The sequence below is a fragment of the Balaenoptera musculus genome, chromosome 5, assembly GCF_009873245.2.
Source record: "Balaenoptera musculus isolate JJ_BM4_2016_0621 chromosome 5, mBalMus1.pri.v3, whole genome shotgun sequence".
NCBI lineage: Eukaryota > Metazoa > Chordata > Mammalia > Artiodactyla > Balaenopteridae > Balaenoptera > Balaenoptera musculus.
This window is the reverse complement of record NC_045789.1, coordinates 22,142,800-22,159,538: the sequence shown is the minus strand read 5'-3', so window position 1 is coordinate 22,159,538 and position 16,739 is coordinate 22,142,800. Positions and strand designations below refer to the sequence as shown.

The 16,739-nt window shown below is 37.1% G+C and overlaps 1 protein-coding gene across 1 annotated transcript in view; it reads right to left on the bottom strand.

Moving 5' to 3' along the window:
* The window catches only part of NFKB1 (nuclear factor kappa B subunit 1), a 123,994-nt gene that overhangs the window by 86,177 nt on the left and 21,078 nt on the right, over nucleotides 1–16,739 (bottom strand). Inside the window, 4 exon segments of the mRNA XM_036852524.1 lie at nucleotides 2,408–2,506; nucleotides 6,555–6,595; nucleotides 10,799–10,874; nucleotides 14,945–14,990. Coding sequence (XP_036708419.1) covers nucleotides 2,408–2,506; nucleotides 6,555–6,595; nucleotides 10,799–10,874; nucleotides 14,945–14,983 — 255 coding nt within the window. The 5' untranslated portion in view covers nucleotides 14,984–14,990.

The following is a 16,739-nucleotide window of genomic DNA, read 5'->3' as shown; positions in this document are numbered from 1 at the left end:
TACTTCCTTTAACTATTACAAAGAGCAGAGTCACTTAATCTCTGAGTGAATGATGACAGGCTAAGAGAACAATGACAGTTTGTAATAGACTCTCTAAACTATTCTTCATTTTCTTACAACTGGATTAAATGCTTAATAAATATATGTTGAATTCGTGAATAAAAATATAATTGGGTGAAATAGTGAAGCTGTAGCTGAAGTTCAATAACAACTAATCTTACACATGTATATTCTGACTTCCTTTATTATTAGTTGTTTATATATCTAGATTTCCCACTAAGTATTAAACTCCTTGATACAGAAACTATGATTTGAGAAGAACATCTAATGTCCATTAGGTTGTTTTATTTCTAGACTGTTCTGTAAATGTGAGGCAGCAACCACTACATGAGAAGGATGTATGAAGACTGAGCATAAATGGATATATAGTTTTTTTATTAGGTAACAAATTTATAACAAAGCTAATGCCATGTATTTTTTAGTATCAAGAACTGTCACTTAGCCACAAAAGACTGGAGCAATAGGAGTAAGCAGTTCTTGAAAATACTGTCATTTATATTTTTTTGTACAGAGACAGTCTAGAAAAAAACTCCCAGTTTTTCTCTTAATGCTAATTCTTCAGTAATTATAATCAGTGTCAATGCAGATAACATGTATCTTTCAATTACCCTTATTACAAGTACACACGTATAGACACAAACAATATTTATATATAGGACACACAGACACAGGTGTTAAGAAGATAAGTGCTGGATCTGACTCCCTAACATCTGAGTACCCTTTACCCCTGAGCTCCTCTCCCATGTTGTCCAGAGTTGTAATTCTCTGCGCCTTATCTCTCCGTTGTCCTCCCGTGTCCTGTCCCCTGGGTCCCAGCTCCCAGCACCCCAAATGCACACGTTCAATGAGCAAGAGCCTGCTGTAGGATAATGAGCCACGGGTCCTTTGAGGACAGCAAGGCTCCTCTCTAAGAACCGCAGTTTCCTCACAGGTTTTACACTTTTTACCTACCAGGGTTGTTTTGAGGATAGAAGAGATAATGTATGTAAAGCACTTCGCAAATCTTTGGTGCTTAATAAATGCTAATTCCCTTGTTTTATTGCTGCTCCTCTTTCCTCATTCAGATTCTAAAGGACTTGAGACCATAAGACTGTGGCTAAACACATCATATTTACCCTGCCTAATGACCCTGAACAGGAAAAACATCTTTCATTCCACAGGAGACCTCGACAGGAGACTTAAAATGCTAATACAATTGGCAGGACCAATACTACATAATATTCTCAAGAGGTAAAGAATCACAGGATTTTGTTTTAGATCAGGGATAAGAAAATAGAAAAGGGCTGGACCTAGCAGTGGGATATGAGGAGAGGGAGGGAATAAAATGCAAGGCTGAAAACCAAAGGCCAATTTCCTTGACATCACGATTTTACTGGAGGTCTGTCTTGTTGCCCTTCACCTATTCACAACAACAAACCAATAAGAAGACTGAGGCCAAAAGAACGTTATATCCTAAGGGGCACTCACACCTTAGTGGGAACTGAGTTGATAACCTTTGCCAAAGCCTTGAGTCACTGAACAAATGAAAATGTTTATAAATTATGAAATTGCAATTATGGACTGGTTTATCTGCAAAACTGTTAGCAATCAGTCTATGAAACAAGACATCACATTATGAAAATAAAAAACTCAAATTACCTCAGCGGAAGATATTCCCAATGAAATAAAAAGAGAGAAAAAAGAACCGGAAGGTATAGAAAAGGCTCGGCCAAGCCCACCACAGCATGTCATGAAGTACTACATTCCAAGGACCACCACATGCGGACGCGCAGTTGCTCAGGCCCTGTGGTACTGCCAGGCTCTCTGTGGACCACTTACATACATTTTCTCATTCAATCTCTAGGAGACTTTATGAAGTAGAGACCATTAACATGTCTGCATTTTGCACATTCAGGTACTGAGGTTTAGTAGTGTTGGATAACCCAGTCAAAGGCACACAGCTAGTAACAGTGTCTGGATCTGAATTCATGAGCTGCAGTTTTGTTTTTCAACTGCGTTTTGTTTTTCACTAGAACTCCAAAGAGCTGAAATCAAGCACTCTCTCAAAGACTTATCAAAGTTTTAGGAAGTATACAACTAAAAAACCCTTGAAGATTATCAAGAAATAATAAAAGTTCTGTTAGTTAATGTTGAGACAATTTGTACTAAATGGAAATATTAACAGAGTTTTAAAATCTGTCACCTCTATTGCTAAGAGACACATTTCTATTTAAATATTATAATAATCACGTGAACACTTCAGCTTAGGCACACCGGCAAATGGTAGTTATATTTAAAGGGTTCCTTTCTTTTGCTCCTAGGACATCAAATCTTCCAGAATTCACATGGAAAGATACCATGAACTTACTTTGACCTGAGGATAGGACTTCTTGTTCTTTTCACTAGATGCACCAGGGAGTCCTCCATGGGAGGGGCCTTCACACACATAACGGAAACGAAATCCTCTCTGCAAAGGTAAACACAAGGTGAACAAGTTTGAGAGATACTTACTAAAAATTACAGGGACAAAGTGATACAAATTTTAAATGCTTGGTGTATTAAAGGAAAAACATAAACTGTGAAGGACTGTCGATGAGAACCACTTTTCCCATAACCTCATTAGGAACACTGATGGGAACTGGTATTTGTGCCCTGAGCTGCGGCTTAGAAGCCAGGCCCCTGGCCCTGCGGAGCCTCTCCTGCTGTGCTCTGCGGACGGTGACCTGCTGCAGAGTTTAAGCCCTGGACTCAACGCGCTACGGCTTGTTCGCATCAGAGCTTCCTCATCTCGAATTGCGGCTGCCAAGCTCTGAAACTGGCCATATGACTCAAAGTTAAGCTTCTCTGACTCTTACTTGAAGGAATTCCTTTATCGACTCCGATGACAGCTGGTCCAGGAGGGCATACAGAAATGTCTTGTTAAATATGTCGCATCAGCGTTGTAGAACACACCCTACGCTAGACCTCACATCTGGTCAGCAACTCTCAACAGCTCAGAAGAGAAGAGTTTTGATTTAAGATTATCGCTATTATCAGCTCCAGCTGGACACGTTAACTGACTTGAATAAATCCAAAACTAGACAGTCCCTTTATATATTAACTCAAGAATTTTACAGGCATAGTAAATCGATTAAGAATTAGCTAGAAGCCTTTACTATGTGGGCTGATAAACACCTAAGTTCTCTGTTTTTTTATCTATACAAATAAGGTTAGACTAGACCATACTCAAGGTCTATTCCAGTTCTAACATATTGTGATTTACAAAGCTAACAATTATAACTGTGCATATTTGTACACAAAGAATAAAACAAGAGCACTTATGAGAATGGCTCTCATCATCATATTAAGGGAGCTTTCAACATTTTCCCTGAAAGACTCAACTTTATAATGATGTCAAACAATTTGTGGTAGTGTTAGTAGTTTATAATTACACAGTCACTTGACCGGATGTTTTTCCTGTTTTCAAATTCACCCTTTAGTGAAAAGAATATGTTAATACACTTTAAGGAACATCCTCACCTTTCATTTATGTTACTGTGGGGCTGACTTCATATACACAGTACTGGATCCCTAGGCATCGGGAGCTCTGAACACCCACTACTTGGCGGTGAGGGCTTTCTCCCTTGCACACTGGACAGTGGAGCCCAGCGAACACGAAGGTTTTGACAGCTTTGAGCTCACGGACCAATGCAAAATTTCTGCCCTCCTTAGATTGCACTGCATTTCACTATGCCTCATAGGGTCTTGAAAAGCAGTCTGAGAGGTCCAGGAACCCTGAACTAATGAAAGCACCTGAAATTGTTTCTAAATTGTGAGAATTTTCTAATTTCCAAAGAGGATCAGTCTAAAGCATATTTCATGGGACGAATAAGGCCTGAAGTAAATTCCTTAGTCGGGGAAACTGCTTCAAGTCACACATGGGTCTGGGGTGTATGATCAACTCATCAAAGTGGCACCTAAAACAACTCTTGCAAATGGCTCCTCAGGAGATCCCAAACCTAAACACCTGGGAAGCTTTTTGAGGATAGTCATTTGGAGGCAATTATCCTCTGTTTTGCTTCTCACAAAATTCAAACTAAAAAAAAAGTTACAAATTCAGACCTATACCTTTTATAGACAAAGGCTGTTGACTTATTTTTAATAATTAAGTGAAATTTCTAAAAGCATGAAAAAGCAACAGTGTGCGTAACAGCCTCCAGAATTGGCTAGCCATAAAATAGGGATTTACCTGACGGGTAATCAATTTAAATACAAGTTCAGTTTTTAAATAATATTAGATAATTAGCACTTAATAATATGCAACAGAACTGGATACGCTAAAGATTAGTAGTCTGTGCTGTGACTCATCTCTGTCAGAGCTGGGGAAAACTGTGGCAGAGACCCCAAAGACAAAAGAACATTTTTCTAGATTTTATTTTTAAAACTTAATAAATTAATTCATTATCTTTAATCACAAAATTCCTTCAGGACAGTTGGAAAAATAAGTACTTATACATATACTTTTATATCTTACTGGGAGTGGTTTCAAATAGAATATGAGTAAGAAGACATGTCTTAATAGCTTGCTTATCATTTAAAAAACAATAGACATTATTCATGGTTGGATAAAAGTATCTAAACTTCCATGCAAAGGAATTTCTAACCTGAGGATAGAAATTCATTACTGTGATTTTTTTTTAAGGAAGCTAGGATGTCTTCAAATGCACAGTCTGGATGCATTTCAGATTCTAAATTTTTGAGATTAAAGGTTTGCCAATCCACAGCCATTCATCTCAGTAACTCCATTTGCTTAAAATGAGTCATCAACCTCAAAGGCAAGGCTATAACCATCTGGTCAGAAAGTCTGACTTAAATACAATCTTCTTACTTTCACTGGAGTCAGACATCACAATATTATCAGTTTGGTAAGCAAACACACTGATTTACTCAGATAAGCTTTTACACATCCACAAACAGCGAATTAAATTTTGAATTTTGGACCTATGTAACCCACCCTTCAAATAAATCATAAGTATCAATTTTTCCTTATGACTACTGGACCCACAGTAAGAAACTGCATTTAAAAATTCTTATTGTAGTGCTATGCTTATGAAAATGGATATGTGGAAAACATTTTACCTAGTATGCAAATAAAGTTTAGTTGATTTCTCAGTTTCATAGACTACTCAGAAAATTTTCCAGGAGGCCAGACCACTGCCTAGAATGTTAAGGGATAACCTTCCACTGGGAGGGTCTTTGAGAGAGTCGGTGGACTCCTGTGGGAACTCACCACTATGGAATTGGACATGGAGGTAAAACAAAGTCATGTCAGCAGCCTGTGGGGTCAGGGTGTGCCACCTGCAAGCGACTAAAACAACGGCCTCAAGTCTCACATGGCATTCCTGTCCCTGCACTAAAAATGTTAACCCAAGTTCAACCTCCTAAGGATAGTCTATTCGGTCATAGTTAAGATATTTACATCCTTTATATCTTGACCAAAATCCAAATACATATATAAGGCCACGATTAGAGTAACCACAACAGATGCTTTAAGTTCTTGACCTAGTTAGCATTTGTTAAGTGTTACACAGTGCAAAAGTGTTACACTTACTTGCCTGAGCTACTAAAAACATTTAGGAAAGGTACTGGATGATATAACTGCAAGAGAGCACGTACACTCATCCTCAGTCTCACACAGATGTGATAATAAGCACATCCATTTGGAGATTTACTGACTTGGTCCTCATTTCGCAGAAGACTATACCATTATTTCCATCCCTCAGTGACTGAAATCTCATACAGGCAAATATTAGAGAGTCTCTTCCCTCCTCTTTGATAGCACTGGTCCCATACAATTTCTAATAAATATTTACCCATGGGGGCATGGTGAGGAGGCCACTTCAATTCCCAGGTATCCTCTATAGAATCTAGTAGTAAGAAGAAGAGCCTGATAAAATAAAATGCTCCTCTCCTGACTCCAAAGAGACTGAGTCCAAAGCTAACACCAGAGAGAAGAGAACTCAACTGTCCAGTCTAATACTTTCTCTACACCCTACTGATACCTTTAGTATCTTAGGCTCCACGTTTCAAAGACAGAACAGAGAAGGCTGGAGCTCTGAAGGAAAGAGGAAGGCTAAGAAGTACTGCATGTGCAGGGACATGTTGATGGACGTAACTCAGCGTACGTGAACTGCATGCATGTGTATTCCCTTATAAATGAAAATGAGTGTAGATAACCTATGTCTCTCCTAGGAGTGGCTGGTAAGCAAAGTTAGTGGAGATCGTGGGATATCAAGGATCTCTAATTAAGTTTTATAGAACTACATACTGAGGCTCAGGACAGTGTGAAGAATGACTAAGAGAAATGTAAAGTGGATGAATAAAGTTGTCACATAATTTGTCAGGTTGTTGATCTTCTAGATAAGGTACTTCCTTTGTAAAATTCGTTTATTATTTTATTTGGTGCTTGAGATATTAATATTAGACTTATGGATCTAACAATTAAAGAGAAAGTCCCACCCCTTTCATCTTCTTACCTGTTTAGGTTGCTCTAATATTTGAAGGTATGGGCCATCTGCTAAAAACAAAACAACAAACAGAAACCAAAAGAAACTGTGAGGCTTCTCAAATTTGGTAAAAAGAAAAATATATACATACAAAAGAAGTAAAAAAACTGAAATTATGTTTTTAAATATAGGCTTCAAATAAATGTGTTAGCTAAAATTCCACAAGGATATAATATATCTTCCTTGTTTGAATATTAAATTTATCCTTATTTTAACAACAGTTTTACACCGTTAGAGAGAACCACACTATATAAACGTCTTGTTGAATGGTGATGGCGCATTGTACAACCCAACAAAAGGCATGATGTCTGGCAAGGATTAAGGCGTCAATAGCCTTCACAATCATGTCCACTAACAAAGCATTTTTTAAATGACACAAATACCAATTAAAAGCAGCAACCACTTCCTGGTCACTATGAAATTTTCTTTTGCCGTCATATCATTAGACACTGATTTCCATTCTTCAAAGAGAATGTGCTTAACGTGAAATTACAAGAGACTGAGCTAGTGCCTACATGTGAAACACACAGATAATGATTTCAGGCTATCTGCTTTTCCTTACACTAAGTTTTTGGTTCCTTTCCAATACTCGAATCCGTAAGTACTGCCCTCATTCCTTAACTGGCTAGCTTGTTCCTCCTCCCTCCCAAATTTAATTTGGTCTATCAGACATGGTAGATTCTTCTTATTAACTCATAGCTTCTGATGTTTGTATACAACTTTTGAATACTGTGCTCTCACATAAACTCTGTTCTAAAACAAGCATTTTATAAAATTCTGAAAATAATTTAGATAGGTGCATACCAATTAATTGTTATAAAAACAAAGAATACTAGAAGCTTAATCCATAGCCTGACTATACCTGACTATGGAAACTCAAAGGAAAATCAGAACCTCTGACGGTATAAATACAAATTTGTTCAATATGAGAAAAGTCCCTAAGCTTCCCAGCTGGTTTTTATGTCAACAGTATAAAAATCCGTAGCTCTGCAATACATAAAGGCTCATGGTGTTTCTCACTGTTTGAATGTAAATTAAAATGGTACTAAAAAAATTCTAGAATGCTTTGGTGTCCATTTCAACCTTCACTGTCCCTAGGCCAGAAGTTCAAGACTTATTTTAGATAAGTATATTTATTAAGAAAGCTAAACTTTTAGGTTGAAATTAAAAATAAACTTTAACTTGAGAGAGGATTTATTTTTACCTTTTCAGTATTATGATCAGTCAGGATAAGGCTAGAAAACTGTAGGAAACTAAGGTATAATTATTTCCTGTTATTATTCAAGAAATTTACAAGGAAGTCAGTTGAAAAATGACTGAATCTGAACTGAAACATACACAAGAAAAGAAAAAAGGGTAGGGACTGACCAATGTAGTATAATTAAGGTAAATTATCTTCTCTTGTCTGTATGAAATTAATTCCTGGATGTATTTAACTACTTTTAGAAAAGAAACTGTTAGAATTTTAAAATTCAAAAAAATGGCTAGAATTTCATTTCTGATAAGGAGATAAAACTGATTAGAAAAGGAAATATTTTCACACTGCTAATATAAAGCCTGTACAACAGTATAATAAATCTATTCATTAACATTCCCTCTAGAAAGCTAAATGAACTTATGAAGAAGAGAAGTCTTTAAGAAAGCAACATTTGACAGCAAGGTCCTACTGTATAGCACAGGGAACTATATTCAATATCCTGTGATAAACCATAATGGAAAAGAATATAAAAAAATGTATACATATGTGTAACTGAATCACTTTGCTGTACAGCAGAAATTAACACAACACTGTAAATCGACAATACTTCAGTTAAAAAAAAGAAGGCAACATTTGGATGTCATGGAAAATATAGAGGAGCTGGAACACATTTACATCAAACTTCAAGTCTCTCACTTCTTATTAACTCTTCTAAAAATACTTTAAGTTTTGCTATCATTTTTGCTGTATGATTTAATTTCCTTTAAATATGTGAAATTTTAAGGTTTGGGAATTTTGTTAGTGAAATGGGGCCATTTTTTCTGTTTCAGGGAACACACTCAAACATTAAATCAACTAGAAAATTAGATTTGATATGCATATATTTGTTTTAATGCCAATTTTCTTTGGCCGCATTTCTATGCCATGAACTGACATCCTACAGCATAATGTTACAGACCTAGCAGTCATGCCATATCCCATAGAGTTTTCAACAAGTAGCAAAACTACTAATGGTTTTAGATTTCAAGAAATATAAAAGATAAAACAGTTTACATGAATATTACAAATTAATTCTGGTTTATATTACCTCTCTATCCCTTTAAAATGTGAATAAAACATCCATACATCTTGGTTTATAAAAACTGAACTATGCCACTGTAATGCAGAGGGAAAGTATGTGACAATAAAAATGATCAGGTAATAACTGGAAAATATGATTTTGAGGTATAATTATGAAAGTTCTTCTAATGTTATGGGCTAAATAATTCCTACAACATGAAGCTCTGACTACAGAATATTTACTGAGATAGTTCTTTTGATAATCTTATTTCTATCTCCATAAACTTGATGAAATAAAAACATTAAGAAAGCATTTGCATCAGGATATTGTTTGGCATCTACAAGGCATTAATTAAATGGAAATGTATATGCTTCCTGAGGGCAGAACCTTTCATGTTTTCAATAAAGTATCAGTACCAAGAAAAAGACTTTGATCCTCAGAATAAGAAGTTCACAGGAAACACAGAAGCTACCAAGACATTTACTTGTTCATGGGAAGCTGACCTAGAGCTTATACTGGACAGCACTTGAGGAGATCTCAGGTACAGTAGCCTACAAAATACGTTTTGTGGGGTAAAGAGAGAAAGGGCTCAGCAGCACACTTAGTGAAGCTAATGAAGGTGAAGGTACAGCAGATTTATTTTTTTCCCTTCCCATGAACTTCTAGAAATAACAGATATAAAAATGCAGAAAAACATCTGATCTAAAAAATGAAAAGTGCCAGAGTAACAACACTAATTTTAAATGACGATGATACAAATTGGATAAAGTCTCCCATTGAGGACAAGCAAATCCATGGTAAACAGAATAGCTGACGCCCACTTCAGTGATTACAAAACTCTGTTACATACAACTTCCAAAATTGACTCACATAGCTTGTGAACATCTGTTGAGTCCCCTGGTGACGTGAGGAGCACATAAAAAGAGCTATCACAACAAGCTTACGTAAAAATCAATAAATAAAAACAGAGACTAAGTTGATTTTTTTTAATCGCCCATATGAGATTAAACAATTTGTTGATGGGGATAATTAAGAGTCATGTTAGGAGGAAGGATGATTCTCATGAGTTTATCCAACTGGTCAGAACATAAAGCAAAAAGCTTTTTAAAAAGGTGATTTTTCTACTGAGATGACTTTTATGATTTTTGTACAATTTATGTTCCCAGTGTCTGGTATACTGGCTGGCACACAACAGGTACTAAAAAGTGTTTTTGGAATAGATCTGAGGAGTTGAGACTGCCTCATGTGTGCCCGGGACAAAGGAAACAGAAGTTATAAAGACATCAGAGATAACAAGATTGGGTGAAAGGAAAAATCCTACATGGAGTAAAGAAATTCCTTTTGAGCTGTGCTAGCAGATATCAGCAACAATTGTCAGTCATACAATGGGTAACTGGAGTCAAACATGCTTGTGCAAACATAGTCCAAAAAAGTATACTGAAAGATTGGTTTTTTTTAAATAAATTTATTTTTTATTTATATTATTTTTATTTTTGGCTGCGTCGGGTCTTTGTTGCTACACGCGGGCTTTCTCTAGTTGCAGCAAGCGAGGGCTGCTCTTTGTTGCGGTGCAAGGGCTTCTCATTTTGGTGACTTCTCTTGTTGTGGAGCACGGGCTCTAGGCACGTGGGCTTCAGTAGTTGTGGCACACGGGCTCAGTAGTTGTGGCTCACGGGCTCCAGAACACAGGCTCAGTAGTCGTGGCACAGGCTTAGGTGCTCCGCAGCATGTGGGATCTTCCCGGACCAGGGATCGAACCCGTGTCCCCTGCACTGGCAGGCAGATTCTTAACCACTGAGCCACCAGGGAAGTCCCAAAAGATAGGTTTTTAAAACATAAATCACCATTTCCTTTCCAGGTACCTCACTGACTTTCTAAAAGAATGTACAGAAAATCTTGAATTTAAAAAAAACCGAAGCAAAATGACAGGGCAACAGAGATGAGGAATTTTCTTACCTGTTGGCAATGGCATCTCTGGTTGAAATAATTCTGGATTAAATATTGTATGATTCAAAGGATCCAAATGAAACATCTATAAAAAGGAAAATTTAAATATTTCAGTCATTATTTTTCCAACATTGTATTAAAAATTTGAACTTGAAACACCTAAAACTTAACTATAGGAACAAAAACTAAAGCCAAAAACAAAAACCTGAAAACACTTCAAATCAGAATTTAAAAAATACACTCAGGAGACCTAGCTAAGTTCTCATATGTATGGAACTTTACAGGGGGCTATGTGACAAAGGGATTTCAGAAGAATGACCCAGCTGTAAAGTCCACAGAGGTAAGGACATGGTGTAGCTTGCTTACTGGTATATCTGTAGGACCCAGTGTACATTTATCAGAATATAAATATATAAATATTTGTTGAATTTATGATTTAAAGCTTATACTCCCTTAGAAATATAAGCATGAGAAGATAATCCTAGAAATCTGTATTTCTTTTATGATGGTAAATAAACTCCTCCTCTACTCTAGCCATCCAACTTCAAGGCCTGAAAGAATTAGGCAGCAGCCCTAGAACAACTTACAGAAAAACTGAAAATACAACCTAGTCCAAAGAGCAAATAACTGAGCACTGAGCTCCCTCGCTTTTTTCTTCCACCTTTATTTACCTAGCATGACACAAAATACCTGGAATTTAGGGGGTGTGGCAGGCTGAATAATGGCTCCTCCACGGACATCCACATCCCAATCCCCAGAATCTGTGAATGCTATCTCATATAGCAAAAGGGATTTCACACATGTTATTAGGGTAAGAATATAGAGATGGGGAGATTATCCTGAATTATCCAGGTGGGCCCTATAGGAGGGATGCAGGAGATCAAAGTGAACTGTAGGAGACGCAACAATGGAAGCAGGAAGCTGGAATGATGGAAGGGGTAGCAAGCCAAGAAATGCAAACAGCCTCTAGAAGTTCAAAAAGGTAAGGAAAGCTTTCGGAAGGAATGCAGCCCTACCAACACCTTGATTATAGACTTCTGACCTCCAGACTGTAAGAGGATAAATTTGTATTTTTTAAGCTACTAAACTTGTGGTAATTTGTTACAGTAGCACCAGAAAACTAATACAGTGGGCAAACAATATATTTTGATTGAATTATAATCTAACAATAAGTTACTAATAATTACTTATCCCAAGAGAAACATTTTCTTCCCACTTAGTTCACTCAGGATTTAAAATTCATACTTCTGAGTTTGGTATTTATTTCAACCTAAATAAGTCATCTGTGAAATGTCTGTGGACAGCACAGAAACCAAACATGTTTCATTTTTTTATGATACGCTAGTTAGTAAATATGCTGGAGCTGACATTTTTTTAAAAAACACAAATATTTTACTTCTTTTCTTTACTAGCATATTATTGGACATTCTTGGGTACCTAAGAATCTGTATGCCTAGTTAAATCAAGACTAAGAAATGCAGTGTTTAAATAAAGAAGGCTTCAGATCCAGTTGTGAGGTATGCAAATTTTCAATTGAGGAACAATAAATGTACTCCACTTCAATGCTTCAGAGTGAAGTTCATCTACACTATTCACCATTTGCTAAAAAGGAAATAAAGGAATGAAAAAGCATGTTATTATAAAAATGGGCCCCACCTTACAGAGAGAATTCATCAGTCTCAGAGCAGAAAAGATGACCTAGCAGAAAAAAATCTTTCCTATGGTCCTGCAGGCGGCTAAAACGAGTGGTTAGAGGGCCAAAACTCTGATCTTAGGAGAGACACGTGCCCCACTTCAGACAAGAAGAGGGAAGCTGTGTTGTGAGCTGCAGCTTGCACTGTGCATTAGGTCAGCGGTGGGGAGTAAATTCCAGAATACATTAGAACACTGAGGACATGCACATTTCAGGAAATATATACCATTAATCTTGAGACAAGGAAACAAATAAACTTCAAGGACCTCTCCCTTCAAAAATGGAAATATCAGAACATGCCCAACCTCTGTTGCTGATGATCACAAAAATGCCCACATAAGAAAAGCTTTCGAAATGAATGTTTTCAGCAGGTTTTACTCTTGTGTGGCATAAAGGACTATCTCTTGCTGATAGGATTTCCTGCGTATAGACAGGAAAACATGGTTTAAAACTAAGCTGACCAACCCTAATGCTGGTTAGAGTCTGCCTTTAATTGTTAGAGATAGCATATTAAAAGCGAAAGGTAAAACACAGGTTTTTTATAATATGAGTAGCCAAATGTTTTTCATGCTGTAATCAAAGAAAATGCTCTTAGGTTTATCCTATACCATCATTTGTACAATAAAAAACAAAAGAAGTATCTTAATGTGAAAAGCAATGCATACTCCTTCTTTCTAAACCAATCAGAACATTATCAAGAGTAATGAATGCTATATAAGTCTATTTTATTTAAGGAAGTAATACTAAATCCCTTTAAAAGTATTGGGTTGGCCAAAAGGTTGGTTTGGGTTTTCCGTAAGATGGTACGAAAAACCCGAACGAACTTTTTGGCCAAACCAATATTTCACTTTTGGTTTCTGATTCTTTGCATGCATAAATTTGGGAAATACATTTTTTAGGCGGCTAAAGTTTAAGTGTGAAATAATTACAAAATGTGGACCAGGGTGTCCGGGTACCTAGTGTTCCCTCTCTTTGTCTGACCTAGCAAATTACATCTTTCAAATCTCAGCTTACATAGACTTCTTTTGGAAAGTCTGCATAACCCTACTCTTCTTCCCAGGCAGCACGGAGTGACCCTCCTCAACATTTCTGTCCCACAGTGTGCAGACTACTACTACAGCGTTTATCACCACATGGAAACTATTCATGTCTCTGTCCCTCCTATTAGAATGGCAGCTGCCTGAAATGTGTCACATTTTTGTACCCCTCCTTAGCCAATGTTCTGGTACATAGTAATGCCTCAATAAACAGCTCATGAATGAATAAATATCTGTATTTTAAATACCCTTAATATTTAATTACCCTAGCGTCTGAAAATTGCTTGCAAATGGTTCATTAAATATATATACATTATATAAATAAATCTATTTCTCTCTCTCTATATATAAATATACATATATATGTATAGGGCAAAATATTAACAACCAACAAAGATTTGTTGGACTAGCCATTATTTCTATATGCTTGAAATTGAAAATTTTCAAGTACAAAGTTAGGAGAAAAAAAAAAGGACACTGGTATCCCTTTATAATTGCAAATATAATTATAATGAACAGTTTTATATTCCCAAAGCACATTCATTGCCCATTAAGTCTTTTAAAGATCCCTGTGAGTGAAGAGGGGAGGGGGATGCTAAGTAATTCCTCAAGTTTTAAGGGCAGCCAGCACTTGGTTAAGATCTTTGAATTCTAAGTCCTTTTTACTACACCAATCTGCCTTATTAGATGGGTGTTCAATAAATACTTTGTCTTCTCCCCCAAAATGATATGTTCAAGTCCTAACTCCTAATACCTCTGAATGTGACTTTACTTAAAAATAGGGTCTTTGCAGATGTAATCAAGTTAAGATGAGGTCATACTGAAGAATGGGCCCTCAATCCAATGCCTGGTACTTTTACAAGAGAATACAGGAGGTTTGGATACAGAAACACAGAGGAGACAAAGGGAAGAAGGCCAACATGCTGGAGTGACGCAGCTACAAGCCAAGCAGCTATAAGCCAAGGAATGCCAAGGAATGCCAAGGACTGCCAGTAACCACCAGAAGCCAGGGGAGAACCACAGAAGAGGTTCTCCTTCAGATCTTCCAGAAGTAACTAACCCTGTCATCACCTTGATTTTGGACTTCTAGGCTCCAGAACTGAGAGAGAACATATCTCTGTTGTTTTAAGCTACCCAGTTTGTTGTAATTTGTTACAGCAGCCCTAAGAAACTAATACAGTAGTTATCATTTGACCTGAAGCATATACAACTTTTACGCAACAATATGTGTGACAGCAGGGTTTAAGTTACTCGTTTTACATGACATGTCCTCTCAGACCTTACATAGGGGGACAGGAAAAACAATTTAAAAGAAATTTTTACCACTTTTAGAGTTTTCCTGATAGTTACTATTGTTGCCTCTGTATATTTTAAAATACGAATACATTTACAAAAAATTATTAGTGAGATTATTAAAATACTTACTTGTTCATGCCCTCCCAAATATGGGTCGTCTTCTGCCATTCTGGAGCTGTACATCAAAAGAATACAAAACCGAACTGTAAAACTGGAAGGAACCTTAAAAATTCCGCTATGCAGGAGTAAACTGTATTATTCCAGTAAGACCAAATGTAACCGTTTTTTAAAGCCCTTAGGAGGAGGATATGGTGTAGTTCCTCTTTGGAATCTAAATCTAACAGTAGAAATATTGCATAATCAAGGAATTACCACTTACATATAACCCACAACACTCATGTCAACCTCACAGTAGTGTCCTGGAGTTTGGTACAACTAGTCTTCATCCTCTGTATAAAAATCATGCCACTAGATTCCTTAGAGGCCATTTCTTTTTGTCACCATCGAGACTTCAAAGATTCACTTAGCTCTTTGTGTAGGTTATTTTCCAACCCTTCATGAATTCTGTGATAGTCCTAGAACTATCTCCCCACTTTCTACATGCCACTTGAGTTGAGAAGCTCAGAGGGGGTCATTTTGCTGTGAGAGGGCCTGATCAGTGCTTTGCATAGCACACGGTAGGACGGCTGCAGTGTGCCGTGCTCTGTCCCCTAGAGCACTCCGCTGCTGCAGGCCACTTCCTCTGTCAGAGTGGTCCAGAAACACTGTAACATTAAACATGCAAGCAAACGGCACAAAAGTAAGAGCCCTTACTATCAAGCCTACAGTCTCAGATTTACTCAACCCCAGCCAGATATTAAAACATCACAGGCCCTAGCAATCTTCTGTTACCCAGAGGCCTTGACAAAAATTTAGAGACACATGACCAGATAAAAATAGTATCTAAAATCACATACCATTTTGGATTTACTTAAGAAATATCCTTATCATTATTTTAAATATATATAGGACAATTTTAGTTAAATTTACTTAGATCAAAGTTTAGACATATTGCCTGAAAAATTGGAAGATAAAGAAAAAAAACAGAGCTGAAAGATCTGAAGCCAATTTTTCTCTCTTTCTTTTTTTCTCATGAAGTCTATAAAGCATTCAACGGCACTTGAGACTGGGCCTGTCCCAAAGTGTTAGCTGCCCACCAAAATCTGTTCTCTCCTTTTCCACAGTAATAGAGTTGTAGCTGGAAACACACTCAGCCAGAGTATACCCCACCCACACTCTTGTGGAGTTAGGGATGGTCATTTGAAGAAATGCTTGCCAGTGGAATGTCAGAACTATTTATTGTGTGCCATTTCCAGGTCTGGGCTTAAGGCCCTTGACATCCTTCCTCCGTGTTTTTGTTTCTTCTCTGTCCCACTGGATTAAAACCTAGGCATGGAGAAGACCTGGCACTTACATGATGATGAATGGCAGCTAAGACGGATGGTGATGTGAGAAAGAAATCAACGACTGTGTTCTTTAACCAGGTGCATTGTTGGGTCTCTTTGTTAAAACAGTTTAGCCCTCACTCTAATGAATATATCATTTAACATTCCAAAGTCCTCCAAAGAGGATTCCAGTTTCCAATGAAATCCTCTCCCGCTAGTGCCCTCTGTGACTGGGGAGGAGGGAAAGAGCATCGGAGGGTTCCTAGTGGAACGCAGAGTAGTGCTGAATTTCAACAAAAGGGAAAAGAGCGGCTCTGAGTTCTACAGAACAAGAACACCATGCAGATTTGCAAGAAAATATTCGTCTAAGACAAGAAACTATTGATTGAAGATTTACAAACAGCTGTAGTTAAGACAAACAGCTAAAAATAAAAGGAAAACAGACCTTTTAGTGAAGAAGAATTAAATCATTAGAAATTCAAGAGTTCTTCCACTGCTGG